The sequence below is a fragment of the Brachyistius frenatus genome, unplaced genomic scaffold (assembly GCF_029030835.1).
Source record: "Brachyistius frenatus isolate BFR_SWC_R1_liver_20210118 unplaced genomic scaffold, ASM2903083v1 Contig_261, whole genome shotgun sequence".
In the NCBI taxonomy this organism is placed as follows: Eukaryota; Metazoa; Chordata; class Actinopteri; family Embiotocidae; genus Brachyistius; species Brachyistius frenatus.
Genome location: NW_027210860.1, coordinates 229,699 through 251,446, shown reverse-complemented (window position 1 = coordinate 251,446; position 21,748 = coordinate 229,699). Strand labels below are relative to the sequence as shown.

Below are 21,748 nucleotides of genomic sequence, written 5' to 3'. Positions count from 1 at the left end.
TTGTGTGATTTGAGCATGCAGTTGATGTTGTTGACAGCAGCAGCTATGCCTTCATTTGATTCATCCTCTGTACCTCCACGTTATTTCTACGAAAACTCGCAGATTTACAAATCTGATGGTGAATGTGGCGTTTTATAGCAAAAGGCAGAAACACACACGACCCCAGTTTATGTTGATGCAGCTTTGTGACCCAATTCCAAGCGTTTGTCGTGGTAGAGAGGCAAAGGAGAAAGGGAGGGGCAACATGCGGAGGAAGCACACACAGTACCCATGTGTCAACACTCGTCATATTTCATTACATATTCAAGAGTGCAGTTAGGTGGGTGGGTGAGATGGAGAGACACAGAGAGTATGGGTGTGGGGGACGAGGGATGAGGGATGAGGGGGGAAAAAAAGAGGGATTCTGGGTGGGCGAGAGAGGGAGAAAGATGATGTCCTGCTGTTCTCTCTGCTCTTGATCATTTATACATCACACTGCTCTGGGGTGTGTGAGCATTGGAGTGTGTGTGCGCTCGTCTGTTTTTGTCCATAACAGCCAATACTCTCGACTCAGACAAAGCTTCAGTGAGATTCATGTATGTTACTAATGTGTGTGTGTGTGTGTGTGTGTGTGTGTGTGTGTGTGTGTGTGTGTGTGTGTGTGTGTGTGTGTGTGTGTGTGTGTGTGTGTGTGTGTGTGTGTGTGTGTGTGTGTGTGTGTGTGTGTGCGTGTGCGTGTGCGTGTGTGTGTGTGTGCGTGTGTTTGTGTGGGTAAGAGAGAGAGAGGGTGGAAAAGCGCTGGGATTTGGTGTCGAGTGAGTGCGGCGTTTTTCTGAGCTCTACTCTCAATGCAGTTGGGATCATACCGTTTGCGTGTAACCTAATTAGCTGCATGTGCGATAAATCGTTACGTTTCCTGCACACACATGTGCAGCCTTTCTCTCTGAAGTGGATATGTTGATTTCTTTAAAGGGTTGGTCCACTAAAACCACACGAATATGTGTTCACTCTCTCTCTCTAGCATACAAACGAAACAGTTTGTGTGTTCTGTGGACGATCCACACTTCATAAATATTTGTAGAAAGAAATGTTGCTGTTGAATTTCGCAAGTGTATTGTTTATATCAGTGGGAACACCCCGGATTAAATGCCATCAGGCTGTCTTGTCTTTGGCTGCAAGCAGAAATCTCAGAGACATATATATCTAAACTGTCAATATGGCTGCACAACATTACACAGTAGATCAGTAAGATAATATATATATATATATATATACTTTTTTAAAAATTGGATGAACAGATGCACTAAAAGGTCAAATACAGACTTTTTTTTAAATGATTAGTCAGTTAATCAGTTATTCAATTCACAGAAAGTTGTCATCAATGAGTGTTGAAATTAATCATTTAAGTAGCCACATTTTTGTGAGAGATTTTTGTCTTATTTGATAGCAAACTGAATATTTTGGGGTATTAGAAACAAGAAATCCAAAGCTGTTACTTTGTGTTCGAAGAAATTGTGATATTGGACCTTTTTTTTTTTTTTTTTTTTTCATAATTTTCTGTCACCTTGTTGAAAAAAAGATTAATTGAGAAAACACTGAGCAGATTAATTTACAATGAAAAGAACTGTTAGTTATAGACCTACAGAAATGAGAGTGTGGTTTTATTGACTTGTTCAATTAAATGTTCTATTTTTAAAGTAGTTTAGTTGCTAGGCTTCAAAAATCAATTGTTGAAGTCCTTCCAAATAAATAGTGAAAAAGAAGCCAAGTTTCCAGTCATCAGGTTTCTCTCGTTTGTTTTAGAGGAGGTGGTGTTGTGATTGTCTGTGTTTGACTGTGTCAACCTCAAAATTTTGCATCTTTTGCAGTTTGTGACAGTAAAAATGTCCTGGTCCTAAACTGCAGAAACATGTTGCATCACAATCATTAAAACTGATAAACGTGAACCACGACCACAGGGGTTTTTATCGGAAGGCGATTTATTGGCCGGTGGGGCAGGGGAGGGAATCTATAGGAGGAACAGGAGGAGTAATCTGTCAGGAAGACAAGGATTACAGAAGGTGTGCCTAACAATGCTAATATAAGAGAGAGAGAGAGGAGACTGAAGGGAAAGGAAATGTGAGATAAAAGGAAGAGATGGTTTTTTTGTTGTAATTCTGTGTGTGTGTGTGTGTGTGTGTGTGTGTGTGTGTGTGTGTGTGTGTGTGTGTGTGTGTGTGTGTGTGTGTGTGTGTGTGTGTGTGTGTGTGTGTGTGTGTGTGTGTGTGTGTGTGTGTGTGTGTGTGTGCTGACATTTAATTATGAGCTGGAGACACAGCTTTTACCATCATAATGACCCTTTATAGAATGAGAGTTTCTGGGAGGGTGGGTGAAAATATCCTGACAAGAGCTGTGTGTACGGGTGTGCAGAAGTGGGAGTGATGGATTGTGGGTAAATGGAAGAAGCTGACAAGAAGGAGTGATGACTTGCAGGGATAGAGAGATGTTGGTATAGGGCTCAAACCAGAGCAGGGGTGGGGAGGAAAGGCCATCAATCGCTTTGGCATCTATCGAGTGGGTCTAGGTGTTCGTGGCCCGTCCCTGAGGGCCATCAGAGGAGCCTTGCATGTTAATTAAGGCTGCAGGGGCCTCGACATTAGCAAACAAGCTGAGGTTATAATGGGGCATTATGACTGGAGGGACTTGAAGAGCGGCTGCCACAAGCCAAACATGCACATGCAAACTCACTTCATTGACATAAATGGAGGAGATCGCAGGAGTGTGTTCAGCATTTAAAAAATGTATGATAGTAGAGGCTTGCATGTCTCTTCTCTTCTCTTCTCTTCTCTTCTCTTCTCTTCTCTTCTCTTCTCTTCTCTTCTCTTCTCTTCTCTTCTCTTCTCTTCTCTTCTCTTCTCTTCTCTTCTCTTCTCTTCTCTTCTCTTCTCTTCTTAATTCCCTCCTCTCCCCCTTCTTTTCCTCTTCCTCTTCTACATGCCACAGCTGTCCACAGAAGGTCAGCTGGGGGTGGGGGAGCTGGAGGGAATAAGCAGAGTCCCACTGCTGCCCACTAATGAATATGAATGGGATGTGGAGTCCAGCAGGTGTGTTTGTAGAAATGTGTTATTGTGTGTTTGTGTTTGTGTTTGTGTTTGTGTTTGTGTTTGTGTTTGTGTCTGTGTTTGTGTTTGTGTTTGTGTTTGTGTTTGTGTTTGTGTTTGTGTTTGTGTTTGTGTTTGTGCGTGCACTCGCACATCTGCTGTGGAGCCATATGTGAAGAACGGTAACAGTCGTCCATGAAGAAAAGCACGCAGACAGCAGGCCTGTATAAATGCACTATTACAAATGTACACCATCAAATTTTCAACTGTGCTGTCTCAATTTTAATAAGTGTCACATGCCAAGGACAAGAAAACAAGCTGCAACAGACCCACTGGTGTTGTAAATCATTTCACTCTGGCTTTTTGTTCTTCGCTTAGTGTTTCCCTGCTCATCCTTCATCCTCCTCCTGCTGCTCTGCTTATTATAGTAGATAGGAGAGAGAGAGGGAAACTCCATAAACGCATACAGTAGTTTGTCTCTCTCTCTCTCTCTCTCTCTCTCTCTCTCTCTCTCACACACACACACACACACACACACACACACACACACACACACACACACACACACACACACACACACACACACACACACACACCGAATGCAATATCAAACAGCTCCAAACAGCCGTGACACACACTTTGAAAAATCCCTGCAGCACATCCAGATCCTTTAATCCTGTCTTTCTCAATCCCTCCTCTGCTTACTTCGTCGTCTTTCTCTTTTTTTTTCTCTCTCTTTCTTTCACGACTGACTCCCTCAACAGTCTTAGTGACTCTGGTTGCAAACCTGCCGCCGGTAGCCTGCACACCTACACCTGACCAGGCTACCCAGAGCGAGAGACAATGTACACAGCTTGAAGTCAAACACACAGCAGGCAGCTGAGAAGTAAATGAGCGAAAAAGTAAAGGGAGATCTAATGAATGAAAGTAGGGTCGGTATACATGTGTCGTGTCCTCTACACAAACAGAGCAGTTAGAAATAAACAGAGAAGCTAGAAAAGGGGGAAGAGGCAGTGATGGATGACTGTAGGGATGGATAGATGGAGAACAGAGAAATGAACTGAAGACAGAAGTACTCACACAGGCAGGCATCCTCGCCCCGTTGCAGACAACTACTTCCCTGCCTTGTTAGCTCCTACGCCACGGTGACATTGCTTCAGCCCTTTCGCCACGGTACCCCGGGGTAAATCTCTTCCTGTCTGCCTCCTCTCTTTTTCTTCTTATCCTTTAAAAAAAAAAAAAAAAAAAATCCACTGGGGCTCCTTTTCCCTTTCTCCTCTCCGTCTTTCCTTCCCCTCCCCCTGCTTCTCCCTTTCCTCCTCCCTTTCCCTCTGCTACACCTTTTCTCTCCCTATCTTCCTCTACAGTCGGCTTCCCTTGCTTTGCTCGCCTGGTCCGGAGAGTCTCCCGCGAGGTCCTGCTGTGTCCTGCTCAGTGCAATCAGGGAGGCATGTCTCCCTCTTCCTCTCTCACTGGCTCTCCATCACTCTGTTTATACCCGACTCTCCCTCATAAGCACTGCCACGCTTTCTTCCCTGTGCTGCCCCTGTTTGTGTTGAATATCTTCTCCTCTTCCTCCTATCTTTGTCTCTGCCTCTCCTGCTTTACTGACACTGAAAAAAAAAGGGGGAAAGGCTTCCACCGCACTAAAGTGCAACGGCGGGACAAACAAAGAGATGCAGAAAGAAAAAGAAGAAGAAGAAGAAGAAGAAGAAGAAGAAGAAGAAGAAGAAGAAGAAGAAGAAGAAGAAGAAGAAGAAGAAGAGGCAAAGCTGTGCAGCCAATGGCACAAGAGTGAGGCAGAAAGAGCGCTAGAGACAAAGAGTGGAAACAGCACAAGAGCATTACGGACAGAAAGATGGGTTAGAGAAGTGGGTGGGTGGGTACACATGCACACCCACTCATTCACCATCACACACATACAAAAAGAGTGCTCTGGATATAGACCTATGACTTCATCAATTTAGAAACACACATACATGCAAACATGTGCACGCGCAAGTGAGCGTGCACATGTTTTCAGACTTGCTGAGTGCTCCAGATATAGCTTCATGACTTCATCGAGGCGCTAACCCCTCCTCCCCCGTTGTCCCGCCCTGTTTAAGAGACAGGGGTGCTCATTCATATTGAATCAAGCTGGAGGAGAGAGAGAGAGAGAGAGAGAGAGAGAGAACATTGAGGACTAGACTGGGAATTCTCCAGAAAGATGGATAAAGGAAGAGACAGGAGATGGAAAGAGAGATGATGGAGAGGTGTCCTCTGTGCATGCCTTAAGAAACATCCTCCAGCTTTCACCTCTGCCTTCTCTGAAGCTTGTTTCCCATTTTCCTTCTTCTTTATGTCTTTCTCTGTCAATTTCTAGCATTTTAAACATAATTAAGAAAGATACCACTCTTCTTTCTGCCTGTCACCATCCACCCTTTTTAAACAGCAAACAACATTACCTTTCATTCTGCCACAGGTCAGTACACTCCTGTATTTCTCAAGCCAGTCCTGCACTACATAACATCAAGCAGTGTGTGAACACTTGAGCAAAATGTGTGGATACCAAAACCATGTGCATTATTAATATGCTGCTATAACTGTCTTCAGCCCACTTTTCCAACAACCAAGATTTTGGAAGCTGACTGCGGGGCTCAGAGTTGAGGCTGCAGTTCATCCATGAAGGTGTTGAGGGGTTGAGGTCACGATACTTTGCAGTCAAATTCTTCCACACTGCAACAGGAACCATTACATTTTCTTTTTGCTTTTAAAATTGTTGCTGACTTTTATTTTAATGAGAGGAGAACACAAAACCAAATGCACAACAGAGATAATACTCATAAACAAGCAAACCTACCAACACAGACCACAAAAGAGTTGCCATCGGCACCATCTCCACTCTGCTGAAGTCAAATACAGCGTCCAAGAGAGCGTCACAAAATAACTCATATCCAATTCAAAATAGCGCAACACAAAAAGCAACTTTCCCACTCATACAAAAATAAACTACAAGTTGTATATATTGAATAATACAGACATTAATAGTAATAATAGGAGTGAAATAATCTTTCACGTTTCATTTAAGGCGGTACAATGAGCTCTGAGAAGAGAAGTAACACTACGCCCACCTGCATATCAGAGTAGACAGATTATGACAATAAAAAAATTATCATCTACTAACCAGACTTAAATTTTATATTCAGTTTTGTCCTTTAATGAAAGACAACAATTGTTATAAATCAGCTAATATGTTTCTTCACACTTATGAGAAAGTTGTCAACCTGGTTGAATCCCTCCATTCTCTGTCATTAGCATAACTAATTCTGTGTTTCAGGCTGTAAATTGAAAGCACACTATTCTCTAATTTGTAGTTGTTTACTGGAGCAATCAGATTTTGCTTACGTGTCCTCATCCAGACTATAAAGAGAAGCTCCAGACCAAAAGTAGACATGGACAGAGGTGTCCACATACTTTTGAGTACTCAGTTGCACTTTAGCTGCTTTTATAGAAGAACTGACTATGATGACAGTGCACTCTAGTGGCAAGACTATGCAATTCCAAGCAGAGTAAACCCCTGCCTCGGACAAAGTCCCTCCTGCTGTCTGATGAGGGACACTGTAAAACAATATGCTGCGTAAGTGGAAAGCACAACGTGGTTCCAGAGCATCAAATATCTTCTGAGTCACACACGCTCCCACCCCGGGTAGTATTACAGGGCGCAGCACTCTCAGTGGACTGCGGCTTTTAAACAAAGTGTTTCATAGAAAGAGTTCCAACCTTCAACATTTTGTCCTGGTTTGAATCCCTGACAGTCAAAAACGAGACAAAACTCTTCAGAATAATCAAACTGGCCGGCGCAAAATCAGCCTGTTAACAGCTTATAACCACGACAGAGCAGTTGCATTAATGACAACATCTGAGAGGATTCATGCCATCCTTGAATCATAACTTTCAGCTGATTCAGCGCCCACGAGAGTCCCTTGCGCAAGTAAAAGTATCTGTGTAAAATCAATTATCTGTATGAAATGTTATAAAATGTATGCAATCTGTATACAAGTAAAAGTCAACACATGATCTGAATTGGTAATGAATGAACATGACAATATTGCTCTGATTTCCACATATCAGGCACTTAAACCTCTTAAACTGGTGTTAAATTATTTAATAATATTGCATTAGTTATGTATTCATTTCTATTTATGAACTCGTATATAATTGAGTGACGTTAAATGTTTTTACTTCTTGTTTTTGTGATGCGTGATGAGATGTCTGATCTGATAATTGTGTAAATGTCTACTTTTGTGTATCAAAGGTTGGACAGTAAAGATTTTTCTGATTTTGATGATAGTGCATTTAAAGTCATGAGGCTATAACCACGCAGAGGAGGGCAGAATGCAGGCTGTAGATTTTAAAGAGCCGGTGGGAGGAGAGGATGGAGAGAGTGGAAACTGTAATGTCAGAAGAGAGACACAGAGATGTAGGGAGAGAATAAAGGAAAAGAGGAAGAGCTATCCTGGGCCGACCCTCCCTTCTACTTTCCACTACACGCTTTATCCATTACCGCTGAGAGAGACGGCCACTGACAGTTCCTCAATCCTCTGAGACTGGAGCGGGTGGAGGGACTCTCTTTCGTTCTTTCCCTCTCTTTATCCCACTCACACATACATACAGTTAATGTTGCTGCTGAGGGAAGTAAAAAAATAAAAAATAAAAACAAAAAAGGAGAAAGAAAGAGACAGGAGGGAGAGGAGAAGAAGAGTGGGAGGGTGAGAGAGATGCTAAGACAAAAGCAGCACTTAGAAGATGACGAGAAATAAGAGCTAGAGAGAAAGGCTCAGAGACAGGAAGAGAGAAGGAAGAAGAAGAAGAAAAAAAAAAAAAAAAGGTAACAAGCATGGGCGAATGAAGTGAGACCAAGCCTTTTACACAGATGCTATTTTAAACTCCATTTTCACCCGATCCCTTAACAGCTGATTACACATGTCAGGACCAGATTGCTTCCTGGACTGCAAACCCCCACCGCTCTTCTCATTTGTACGATCATTTTGTGACACATCTCCAAAGTGAATCTCCCAAAGCTCTTAGTAGTGAGGAAAGATTTTCACAAGACTTCTATACTGGTGTACGGATGTCGTGCTCACATCTGTACACACGCATGTCTCACCTATTAAGTTCATGCATGTATGAGATTAGCACTAATGTTTCCAGATGTGATTTGAAGTGATTGCTCTATGGGTTAATGGAAACCCTGAGGGGCCCATATCAATGAGGGCTTACCTTCCCCTCCCCATTAGCAGCTGTGCGAGCCTCAGCACACTGTCAGCTCAATAGTAAAAGGTTAAGACCATGGGACATTGCCAAATGACTGAAGGCCTCATAGGTCCTCAGTGTGGAACCGAAACGTCGAGCAATAAGAATAATTATGGTGTTGTGAATGCAGCTTGTGTAAATATAGACTGAATAATAACGAGGCTGATCGCATTCTCTGATGACTAGTGAAAACCCCCGATTCAGCATCTAACAGTGAGTGTTACACACATGCATTTCACAGTATGTTAATGTATAAGATGTGTGATTGCACATTTATAGAATCTGCATGGTTATTTGAGCTACATGTTTGTGTTTGTTCTTGTTTGTATCTCTAAAGCATTGGGATCAAATACACAAGTGTACCTTCAAAGCAACAACAACAACAACAACAACGTAATGGTTTCATCAGAATAAAAAGTATATTTGTCATGTCCTCCTACCTGTCATGGTCTCGGCCAACACCCCAGACACGGATGCTGCTGATTGGCTGAGAGTGGAGCAAGCTGTGATCATCTGGGTCAACAAGGGTTAACATGCGATCCTGAAGCACTAAAAGCATCCCTTTACCCTGCAACACAACAAACAAGGAAACTCTAAAGCTGTGCTTCACACGATGGCCAGAGGCTGCTAGATGATTAAAAAAAATAATTTAAAAAATGATGCAACAGAAATTATATCTTTCTTCTGACTTTTCTCTGATGTTATGTGACTTCACTGGTAGTTGCAACTCTAAAAGCTACAGGCAAAACAGTATGGGTCATTTTCTTTCTCAAATCTCTTTAACTCTTATAGATTGTTACCAGCCAGGAGTAAAAGTCCATTGAATTAAAATGTACACAATGAGGCCGGCACTCACAAGATTTCCTTTAACATTTTTTACTCGTTATTAGAAACAGTCCACTGACACACACTGGTGGTAAACTGAGAAAGCCACAAACGGTATATTGTACACTGTATGTGTCTGTCTCTGTTGATGCACTGACCTCGCCCCAGACACCGGCTGAGTCCCGTATGTCCCTCCTGCAGTAGGACAGCTGTCTGATACAGTGGTGGACGGCCACGCTGCTCCTCCCCTCACACAGGTCCTGCTCTGCCATCTCCACCCAGCCCAGAGATCGTACTGGAAATGACTGAGAGACGCACACAGTTTGTTCCACACTTCTGAGGATTCATAATGGTCCTTAAAGTATCATTCTGGTTTTTTTTCTTCTATTTAAACACGGGTCTTGTTTTAGTATTTTTGGCTATCATTTCGTCAGTTATACACACTAGGGAAATTTCTGTGATCTCAGGACATGATAACGTTGCTACAACAAATTTTGATGGGACATGAGGTTGGCCACATTATGTAAACCATGTTGTTTAAAGGTGACATCTATAATAATTAGTGGTTACAAAGGAACACTGTGTGTGTGCAAAGCTACAGTAAGTACGGTGGGTCCAGGATGTCACTCTGTAAACTGCGACAGATGAGTTCACTGAATTTTCTGGGAAATAAATATTAAAGAGGTTTTAGTGGTTTGGGGGGTTTATTTAAAACCTGTGCAATCATCTGACTGTTTGTGTTTCTTGCCTCGTTGTTGTTAAATGTAATCAAAATCTCAGCATTTAACTTGGTGCAATTAATGTCATTAAAAACAAAAAAGAAACTACTGCATAAAAACATACACCAAAAATATAGATTCAACTAAGAACAAACCATAATTTTCTCTTTAACCACATTCATTTGCCTCAGGTTTTAACCCACGTACATGAGCATCACATGGACATGACAGACATACAGCAACACTAAGTTTCTGTAAAAGTTAGTTTTGCCAACAGACGTAAAGCACAGGAGCTCCTGTACCATCTCAAACGAGCAATAACCGAGAGATGTTTGCCTGCAGAGAGCAACACATGAAATATGATAGACTGTGTGTGTCCTGTATATGCATGGCTTTTCTGTATGTGTGTGTAGACTGCCTCAGGCTAGCAGCTACTGTACCATCCTCTCTCCTCTCTTCCTGTTACTCTTCATCTCTCTAACACACCAAGGAGCTTTTCTCTGCTGAGGAAAAGATGCATTTCTCTGTAATGGTTTCAAGCAAACATGCACACACACGCACGGTGATGTGGCTGTCTTTGTGAGGACATTCATTGATATCAGGCATACACAAACCTTAACCATCACAATTAAGTGTCGAAAACAAACCCTAACGTAACTGTAATCTTAACACTGAAACCAGAGTTTAACAGGCCTCTAAAGGTGCGTCAGAGAGGACAGACCAGCGAAAATGTCCTCACTCTGATTGTCTAAAACTCAAGCTGATTCCCACAACGATAGTTGTACAAGCACACACACACACACACACACACACACACACACACACACACACACACACACACACACACACACACACACACACACACACACACACACACACACACACACACACACACACACACACACACACACACATCGTCTCACACTTTTCCGCTGACCGCGTAACTCTCTCTTGGTTTCTTCCTCATTAAACTTTCACACATTTTAACATCATATCTGAATCCCCACACTTCTCCTTTCCCTTAGAGATTTCTGAATATCTCGAGCTTTTGTCAAGACTCATTTGAAGCCCTTTGTGATTTAAGTTTATTCCTTTTCATAAAGAAAAAAAAGTTTCTGACTAAAAAAAAGCCTGACTAAACAAGAATATGGTACATTTGATTTTGATCTAAAATGTGCTGCAACATTTGCGTATAATTTGTTCCTTCTTAGTGCACAAAAGTGAGCAGGTTGGAGAAGTTCCAAGAGACTCCCAAGTTCTCATTCTTCGTTGTGATTTCAGATAATATATATATATCCAAGAAGAGACTAGTCCCTCTGTTGTTCTTATTCTCAACCTAGATATGAGAAGCAGCTTCCCCTTCCATCAACTTATTCTCGGCTACTGCTTTCACGGTGATCATCCCTCATGTCTGTTGGTTGAGCGGATCTATATGGTATCCTTCCACAGGGGGGCAGCGAAAACTACTTTGACTGTAAACACGTTCCCCACAGCTCAGTTCACACAGTGACCACTGAGTGGCACTGCAACCAACAGAGAGAGCAGACAGGGTACCACTGAGCACGTTCATTACGTCATTGCAGACAAAGACTGGTGACTTCCCCTCATAAGCCAGAGTCATTTATAGGTGGTGCACTGTGTAACTGAATGCATACTTATCATCATGCACATATCTGAGTTAGTGTTAATTCATACATCAGTCAGATTTCATTTAAAGTCTGGAATACCTCCCACATGGTGCTGCAAATTTGTGGACGCTACTGTAAATAAATAAATGGTAGTTCACCACACTGTACTGCTTATAATATTTTAAGTTATGATCTATGAATTGATGCTTATAGACAATTTGGGGCCTTTGACTGTAATTGTAACTGCCTGTAGCTTCTTCCCAGCAGCTCAGCAAACATTTTGTGTGTCCATGAGAAAACCAATACTCCTACCTGCCTGCCTTTGTACTGCACATACATCTTCAAACTGTGACAAAGTACAGTCATTAGCAAAGATCTTTTCCAGTAAAAATCCAAGCAAATGATCTTTTTAACAAAGTTATTTCAGACAAAGATGTTAAGTATGTTGATGTTAAATGGTATTATTGAGTTCACCATTGCCTCTGGATCAGAGAATGTGCTGTCGAGGTCCACCGTCTCTAGCTGGGCTGGGGGGCTGCAGGCAAACAACACATAATAAACAATCACTGTAAAATCATTTTTTTACACACTAGTACATAAAAAAAGATTATGGCTCGGGCGTGGCAACACAAATCTAGTGGAAAACTAATAAATTATACATGTATGTCTGTGAGTATTACTTGAGCTTAAGTGAAGCGTAGCGGAGGGTCGCCCCTTCGAATGCTTTAAGACTGGGGTCTGGATAGACTGGGTAGTCCTTCAGCTCCTGGAACAAAAGAGACGGACAGAAAGATATTCAGAAGAGGAGGGTAGAAGCGTGGTAGATGAAAAACAGGCAGATAACAACTTTTTTTTTTTTATCTCATTTCCTTTATAATAACTGAATAGGATCAAACTAATTTGAACTTAATATGAGAGATAATCATCTATGCTAAATATGCCCTTCAGACTGGCCTGGACAGAGATGACTGCCCATTTCAATTTAATAGACGCAGCAGTGGAAACTGAGATATGTCGATAACATCATCAAAAAAAAATCCTAGACAGTGGGTGTTACTTTGATAAAAGCAAAGTTAAAAAGATGTGATGACCGTGTTAGACAGAAGCTCAACTAAGAATGAAGATTTTGTATCAACTTTAATAATACCAAACTCAACATTTACTGTACTGAAGGAATATATGCAACATATTGACTCTTCATAATAGGAACTGGCTGACAGTAAAGCATATGTTGGTTTTGGATTGTCGTGGAAACAATAAAGGATTGAATAAAGCATTTACATTTTTATAAGACACCTGCAACATTCCCATTCAGACCAAAATTAGTAACCATAAAACCCTAAACAATATCACAAACATTTATTTGAACTTTGACAGGGGGAGAAGAATTTAATAAGTGAACAGCCAAATAAATGTGACTAACGTTGGCTGTGCAGGTGGTGGTGTTGACATTTTGTTCAGAAGAGGTGATGTCATTGGAGGGGTTGGAGGAGGGGGAGAAGGAGGGGGAAAGGGAGGGGGAGGGGGAGGAGCCAGAAGGGGAGGGGACCGGCTCCACAGAGCTGTCAGATATCAGACTGCTGGGGCGCTGTGGGAGAGAAAGTGGGATGAAGATAAAGAGACAGTGAGAGATGAAGCATGAGAGAAACACAGAGACAGGATGGTAGATCATTGATCAACAACAACTATCCAATATATTGGATGAAGACTGTAAAACTGACAGTTACAGCGTCAACCTTTTACATGGAAGTTCCTCCCCAATCATAGCTACACAGAAAATAGTTAAATCTGTTGTTTAAATATGTTTTTTTTTTTTTTACATGTCACTATTTACATCTTTTAAATAATGGTTTTGAGAACCAATTTTACAAATGTTTGACAAAACAAACTTAACTGGCTTTTTCAGAGCTTTCAACCATATCTCACTGGTCATCAGCAACTGGAGATTGATAGATTTTCATGAAGACGACTATGGATATACAAGAATCCTAATCTTTTAAACCACATTTTACTTCTCTTTTTGCGAACCATCTTACCTTTGACATATGGTAGAACAATCATTAATATTCAGTAGAATTGAATGTGTATCCTCTCTGGATATTATGTTGACATAAAACAATCTCTAGCTTTAATTGAACAAAAATGTTAGCGCTCCAAAAAACATCATACAAGTTGAACCTGGCAATAACAGCCTTGTATGCATGAATTTAAATATAAATATGCTTCACCGTGAAGTCTGTGGTCCTCTCACCTCATTGGGTGGCTTGAGGGACACCTGTGTTTCCTGTTGTGGGTCATGCTCAGTGTTTGGCTCGTTGCTGGAGGATGTGTGTTGATTACTGGAGGCAACAGGTCTGTCATACTGTGTAGTGCCAGTAGGAATGTGCCAGAAATAGACCTCTGATGAGTCTGAGATCTCCCGCCAGCCTGGAGGCAGGTCCCCTTCAACCCATACATCTGCTGATGGATGACACACAGACAGGTATTGCAAGTGCAGCACAAAAATAAAATAAATACACATGCTTGCACAAAGACAGGCTCTGTATAAACACATACGATCATAGCAGACAAAAGGCCACACACACACACACACACACACACACACACACACACACACACACACACACACACACACACACACACACACACACACACACACACACACACACACACACACACACACACACACACACACACACACACACACACACACAGATACACATAAACAGCAGTGGACAGGGTACATTTTGAAGATGGTCAGCCTGTCCCTACTCAGTTTCTGTTGTCATAGCAACTCCAGGGCTCATCCCCTATAGTAGGACCCAATAGAAAACAAACTCTCTCCCTTTCTCTCTCTTGGCCTTCTTATATTTCTTTCCATGCCCTCATATTCTCTGACTATTGCTTTGTCATACATCCCTGACAGTCATTTCTTCAAAAAAAAATTTTGTCATTCCTTTTTTCCTCTTTTTTCACACCCTGCTATCTGCAGTAACCGTCCTTCAGTCCATCCTAATCACTCTCTGCACCATAAGGTTGCTCACAGGGGCCTTAAAGGTTCCAGCAGTATTGCTGGAGTGACTTGCTTGCTTAAGAAGAGGCTTTTGATCAAATTCCAGATCAGACAGTCTGTAAGAGGTAGAGAGATGGATACAGGGAAGGAATGAAAGGAGGGTGTAATTGAGGTATGCTTAAAGTCTGACACAGATATGCTAATCTTTCAAACGGAAGATCAGATGAAAAGTAAAACACGCACATATCGAACCTGTCTCCTGGGGAGTCTGCGGAGAGGGCGTCTCCTGGGACAGCGTGGTCCAGCTGGAGTCTTCATCCTCTGATGGGGTGTCAGGAGTCAGATCCATCCTTAAACCCACCCTAGGGAGGCCAGTCTCTGGTTCAGGATCTGGCAGGGGAGGCGGTGCACGGTTCCTGGTTGGGGTGCTCCTCTCTGTAGCTCTGGACTGTTTAGGAGAAGATGGTGGGTACTGTTGCAGAAACTGGTTCTCATTGTTGGGGTGCAGCTCCACCTTGATTACCCGGGGCTGGGAGCTCCGAGGGGGCTTCGCAGGACTGCGTGGACTAGCCTGAACTTGGGCACAGAGTTCCTCTCTGACCTGGGCTGGAGCCTGGCTCTGGAGGTGGTTGTGGTTGTCTGGCACCCACTCTGGGCTGTTGGTAGAAGAGGAGGAGGTGGAGGAAAGAGGGGCTTCCACCACCACTGGTAGCAGAGGCTGTCTTGGTGTTGGTATGGGCTCATCTTCCTCTTCGTCCTCCTCCACCACAGGCTGCACCTCTTCCTTCTCTTCCTGGCAGGTCTGCTTGCTGTTGTCCTTCTCCTCCTTCTGGCTCTCCCTCTCTTTGGCAGGGCTGGCCTGCTCCTTCTCAGGGAAAGGCTGCTGCTGCTTCTTCTCCTCTTTGTCCTCTTTGTTTCCCCAGCTCAGGTCCAGATCCCAGCCCTTCCCGTGGTACTCCAAGAAGCTCTTGGTCCTTCTACGAAACGGAGGCAGCTGTGAGTTATCTTTCCCAAATTCTAGCCAGTCCGAACTGGGATTATTGATGAGATCATTATGAATTTTGCCCTCTGTATTGGCCCTGCTCAGCTCCAGCTGCTGGCTCTCAGCTCGCCTCTGCATGTTGGCCCCATTCTTGGCCAGTTTGGGGTTGGTTGTATTAAACGGTGAGGAGGAGGAAGAAGAGGAGTAGAGGGCAGAACTGGAGGAGGACTTGGTGGGGAGGCCCCTCCCCCTGGTCACAGGTTGGTTTTTAGAGGATAAAGCCAAGTTGTCACTTATCGCCATGGCGCTCCGCACACTGGTCATCGTGTACCGCTGACGGCTCCTTGGCAAGGTGGCCGAACTTCCAGTTTCTGTGGACTCCTTGATGACATCACGCCCGAGCAGCTGGTTGTATGATGAGCGAAGGCTGAGGGAGGTGGGAGGGGTGGTGGAGGGGCCGCTGCGATTGGCCAGACCCACAGCCGAGGGGGAGGAGCCAGAGCGGGAGAGGGGAGGAGTTTGTACTGACATCATGGCTGACTGGAAATACACTGCAGAGATAGAGCTGGTGAAAGAAGAGATGCAGCGTCAGGAGTCTAATAGTGCATAACTATGTGCAGCACAAGCTTGATACGGGACTATTTTATATTAGTTTGATCAAGTTAGCAATATTGATACTTGAGAGTTTAATGGGCAATAGGTAAGAGTCAATCTTAATACATAATTAATAACATCCACAGCATGTGAAAAAAAAAAAGCAGTTTTTGACATTATGTCAAATAAAGTTAGCATGCAAACCAGCTGGCCTCATCACGTAATACCACCCAGTTCCTCAAGAGGTGACAGTGAGTCACTGTAGCGTCAGTCAAACATGAGAGGAGGAGGAAGTAGGGCATTAAAACCTGTTCTTATGATGAATGGAACAGTAAACACAACGATGGCCGAAACTTTTGGCAACACAGAAGCAAAACAAGAGTTAACATTGGCGTTGTTTTCTATCGCTGAAGACAGCTCTTGACGAAGTTTGATACTGAACTAGCAATGTTTCCCTTAGACTGGTAAGTAAACAGCTAATGCTATGTCTGACAACGTAGCAATAGTTTAAAAAGGTGACTAACGGTATAAAGTTAATGACAAGATCAGTTATGGAATAGCTGTATGTGACTAACCCAAGTTGCTTATTATGTAGCCACCAACTAAACTGAGGCAACTTTATGTAGCAAACAAACCAGATGTACAGACTTTGTTTGGACAATTGAAAACAGAGACTCAGCTGGCAGGGCAAGAAAACACAAAACTCAACCAAACTGCTGGAACTCAGAGGTGGACTGAAGACAAGACTGGATGCTACTGTGACTCACTATTGCCTACTAATGCACAACGTGGTATTACAGGACGCGACTTAAATCTTACTTATAACACCTTTTGAGGTCTGAGAATACATACAATTCAATTCAATTCAATTCAATTTCACGTATACAGCACCAAATCACAACGCAGGTTATTACATGGCACTTAACACATTAAAGTCCTCACAGCAGAACTTTACAGCATTATACAGAGAAACCCAACAATTCAACAATTCCCACATAAGAAGGAGGGGGGAAAAAAAAAACCCTCCTCTTTAAGGGAGAACAACCTTCAACAGTGGAAAGGAAAAACTCCCTCTTAACAGGAAGAAACCTCCGACAGAACCAGGCTCAGGGGTGGGCGGCCATCTGCCTCGACTGGTCGGGGTGAGGGGAGAGCGGAGGGAGAAAAGGACAGCATAGAGATACAAGACATGAACTGTTGGTGGGGCCGACAAATCACAGAGCAGAGACTTTCAGCTTCGTGGCCGGGACATCTGCAAAAGAAATTACAGAAACTTCCGCGAGTGAGGGAAACTGTTACGGAGAGGCAACAGACAATAAGCAAAAACTACGGGAGAGAAAAAGCATGAAGTTAATGAGATGTAATGGTGAGATACGAGTGTATAGAGAGTGAAAGAGCGAGAGGAAAGAAGCTCGGTGCATCGCGAGGTCCCCCGGCTTAATCGAAAAGGAAAGTTTTAAGTCTAATCTCAAAGCTAGAGAGGGTTTCTGCCCCTCGAACACAAACTGGGAGCCGGTTCCACGGGAGAGGAGCCTGAGAACTGAAGGCTCTGCCGCTCATTCTACTTTTGGAGACTCTGGGAACTACAGGCGGGCCAGCGTTCTGAGAGCGAAGTGCTCTGTCAGGATGATCTGGTCCTATAACATCTCTGAGATAAGATGGAGCCTCATCATGAAGAGCTTTGTAAGTCGGCAGGAGGATTTTAAATTCTATTCTTGATTTAACAGGAAGCCAGTGAAGAGAAGCTAAAACAGGAGAAATATGATCTCTCTCGCTAAATCCCGTCAGTACTCTTGCTGCAGCATTTTGAGTTTGAGAATGAATGAGTAATTTGGACATCCTAACAACAAGGAATTACAATAATCCATCCAAGAAGTAACAAATGCATGAATTAGCTTTTCTGCATCACGCTGAAGAAGGATTTTCCTGATTTTATTAATGTTACGTACAGTAGATGAAAGAAGGCAGTTCTGAAAACGTGCTTTATATGGTAGCTGAAGGTCAAATCCTCATCAAAGACTGACTGATCTTCTTTTTTTTTTTTTTTTAAACATGAACTATAATATTTAACTTTTTTTTTTTTTTTTTAAAGTGAAAGAGACAATGTAGGCATTAAGCAGCCGGAAGGTTATCGGTCATGTGCCTCACTCTTGCCAGAGATCAATAACACTCATTCTTCTTGTGGTTGGAAGCTTACATTACATCTACTTATCTCTATGGCTGGCTAATGTTTGGTCACTGGGTAAGCACTTTTTTTTTTTTTTAAAAGGTTTGTTTCTCTGAGCTATCCGCTTGAATGATGTCCAACAAACTGCTACACTACCAAATATAATATGTAATATAATCACAGATGATGTTCATGTGTCACTCATTTGCATTTCTCTGATCTTACAGCCAAACATAAAGCCAATAAAACATCTCTGGCTGCAGCTCAACCCGTCTCAGAGGCTTTTCCCGCCTCGCGCCCCTCTTCTACATAAAGTGTCACTGTTGAAGTGTTAAAAGAAACACTGCATCAAAGTCATGAAGCTGAAATGCATTTGCATGATACTGCGAATGAGTCAGACCCTCGATGTATTCAACCAGGACTGACATTTAAAGCTGGAGCTCAGCAGTAAGCTGGTCTGTGGGGAGGAGAAGTGGCAGCCAGCTCCTGCTATCTAGCTAACCGTGTCTCTTTTTTTTTTTTTTTTTATCTCTGGGTGGATCAGCTCTGTGATGCTGAACACAGACGGGAGAATAGCAACGAAGACAAGTGGCAGAGAATCATTGTGATCTCGAGACGTGACACATACACATGGTTCGCGTCACTGTCACTTCTGTTGTTAAATCATTTAATGGGCTGCAACCCTGTGGAAAGCTGGTAAACAACTGAACACAGACACAGGTAGGAAAACATGCCCAGGCACGCAAGCATTATGGTTAAACACCCTTCCACCCAATCACAAACACCTCAAACAATGCTGCAGTCATCATCCACGCCTTTTCTCAGAAACGTGGAAAACTCAAACGCAGCAGATTTCATTGCACGGCAAGATCATGGGAAAAGAGACGGGCGGGATTTTTTTTTTTTTAGAGCGAGCAGAATCCCTGGACGGTGCATTTCTGTTCATGCGGGGCCCCTATCCGCTCTCCGCTCCCTGGGAGGTTGTCGTGTTGTCGTCCCCACCACCCCCTGTCATTGAGCCAGACAACCACAACAACCTGTTCGTGCTGAATCTGCGCTCCCTCTCCAGGCCTGTGACTCAGACACAAATACAGTGTCAACAGGTACCATCTACCTGCACTGAGCTGCCCCCGTCTCATCGCAACAACTATTGAGCCGAGCTCACCCCTGTCATGTAAAAGATCTGTCAAGCCCAAATTGTACGTTATCTCCTTCATAAATTATGACATTTTTAGGGAGCTCAGATACGTTTCCTGAACTCTTTGCCATTTAAATGCGTTCATGCTCAAATGAAAGACTAAAAATCGGATGTTTTGGAGACACGAGCCTTTCATGAGACGAGCGCAGATTACTCCATCTGAAGCTGAAAATCGCAGCACGTCTCTGTTAGTTATAGACAAAGTGGGGCAAAGAGAAGATGCGGTGGGGAGAGTGAGGAGAAAGGAGGGTTATTAGAGGGAGAAAGCGAGGAGAATGACACAGCAGTTTGCAGGACAGTGGGCCACAGTCAACACACACAAGTAGTCGGACCGTTGTCCTCAATAAATCGGCTGTGCTCTGTAACAGCAGAGGTCATTCATGAGATGGACACGATTTTAGCAGCTGGTCGTAGGACAACAGCAAGTGTGTCCCGATAAAGCAACTATTGTCTCAGTTGATTAGTTTCTCATCCTGTTGCTTGTCTTGCTTGCACTGCATGGGAGTAAGATCATTAAGTGAGAAAACAAGGCAATTTTATAGTGGCCATGACTTCGCCCACAGATTCACTAAAAGTAAAAAAAAAGAAAAAGACAAAAAGACAAACAAAAATAAAACTTGTTAGACGCAATAAAATGTTCTATCATTTTTGGTATAAGGTGATCCTTATCTGCTGTAGTTTTTAAAAAAAAAAATTTTTATATTGCATGTCCACCTTGTAAACAGGGCTTACAGACAAGGTCACCAAAAAAGATAATTTATGACTTCGTGTAAATAGTATGCTTTAGAGATAAATCCTAAGATAATTTCTAAATACTGATAGAAATTTTGGTCAGAGGAAACCATTCTTTGTCAACTTGTAATTCCAGGCCCCTTTCCCTCAACTCAGGACTGTTTTAGAAATGAAATGCAACAGATGAAAGCACAAGCAGGGGAGAAAATGAACTTGAAAAAGTCGATGATGTCATGGGTGGAGTGTTCTAGCCCCTCGTTTCGTGCTGCCTCCTTATTAAACTCCCTCACCGACACAACAGAAACGGCCCATCTTTAAATCCATCTAAACGACGGGGATGATGTCTAACTAGAGTTGCCATTAATACGAGAGCGATTCTGTCAATAGGTGAAAAGACGCAGTAAATCTTTAGCATCCAGTCCCTCTCCCTTCGGCCCCATCACCGCCGCCGCACTGGGAGGGGAGCGCATCCCATCGGGAGCATCTATTTACATCCACTCACCGCTTCGGTCAGCCTCGGGACTTCTGCGCCTCCCTTCCCGCGACAACGCGCACAGCAGTGAGCGGAGCCGAGGTCAACAACCCGCTTTTTAAGCGCCAGTCCGCCCGTAGCTGCAGCCGGCCGCCCGTATGAGATCACATCACATCACCTGCCTGCCCTCCCAGCCCGGCTCGCTGCTTGCTGCCTGGCGGCCAAGCTGCGCTTTCTCTCTGCGCCAGAGGATCCCGGAGTGGCGCGGCTCTGTGGAGCGCTCGCTCTGCCGGCCAATCAGAGCCGCGGACGCAGCACGCTCGATGCATGAAGGAGACGCAACCACAATAAATCTACCGGTGTTATTTTGCAACTCGGGTAATGAAATCACACATCATCGGAGTCTTACGTCATGCAGCAGTCGGAAGAAGCATGAATGGTTTTACAGAGCTACACCGGCTCGATCACATCCGACGAGCTCTTCTCTTAAATATTGTGTGAGCATTGACTCAGCATTGTCTGAAAACTAATCATCGGTAAAGTTATTAGAATAAAGTCCAGATTATACCTTAGTTCTGATATATTAAAGTTATTGTGAATACAGACAAATCATCAGTCTCCGCAACCTTTGTCGTGGTATTTTTTTTTTTTTTTTTTTTTGTGAATTTGAACAGGAATGAAAAAGTAACCAGACGTTGAAATAGTTTTGTTTTTAGGATAATTTCTTTTACTGTTTTTACAGAGAAAATAACATCATCCTCACAGCAAATCATCATTGACTTTGGCATGTCAGGTTCTAGGCTGTATTATCACACAGCCCACAGCACTTACCCTTTTAGCTTCTGAACTGTCCTGTTACAACGAGACAGCATTTAACCTAAAAAAAAAACATACTATAATATATATATATATATATATAAATAGGATTAAATAGGACACGAATGTAAAGCACTTTGTCACTTTCAGAGGAGTTAGCCTAACATCTCAGTCGTCAGGAAACAAAACTAACGTTAGCAAGGAGGAAAACGAGTAACCACCCGATATTTTCAACCCACCCAAAGGCACCT

General features: G+C 43.1%; 1 protein-coding gene across 4 annotated transcripts in view; it reads right to left on the bottom strand.

Moving 5' to 3' along the window:
* Positions 1-20,947, bottom strand: part of LOC138634427 (amyloid beta precursor protein binding family B member 2) — a 40,127-nt gene extending 19,180 nt beyond the window's left edge. The window contains exons 1-8 of one of the 4 annotated variants that reach the window (XM_069721343.1): positions 20,712-20,947; positions 14,780-16,083; positions 13,775-13,980; positions 12,947-13,111; positions 12,204-12,289; positions 11,998-12,058; positions 9,335-9,481; positions 8,792-8,919 (exon numbers count right to left, since the gene is read on the bottom strand). In XM_069721343.1, coding sequence (XP_069577444.1) covers positions 8,792-8,919; positions 9,335-9,481; positions 11,998-12,058; positions 12,204-12,289; positions 12,947-13,111; positions 13,775-13,980; positions 14,780-16,052 — 2,066 coding nt within the window. In that variant the 5' untranslated portion in view covers positions 16,053-16,083; positions 20,712-20,947. Of the gene's footprint in view, positions 1-8,791; positions 8,920-9,334; positions 9,482-11,997; positions 12,059-12,203; positions 12,290-12,946; positions 13,112-13,774; positions 13,984-14,779; positions 16,084-20,711 lie in introns of all 4 variants that reach the window. The other 3 variants (XM_069721345.1, XM_069721342.1, XM_069721344.1) reach the window with 3 other exon arrangements.
* Positions 20,948-21,748: the final 801 nt, after the last annotated feature.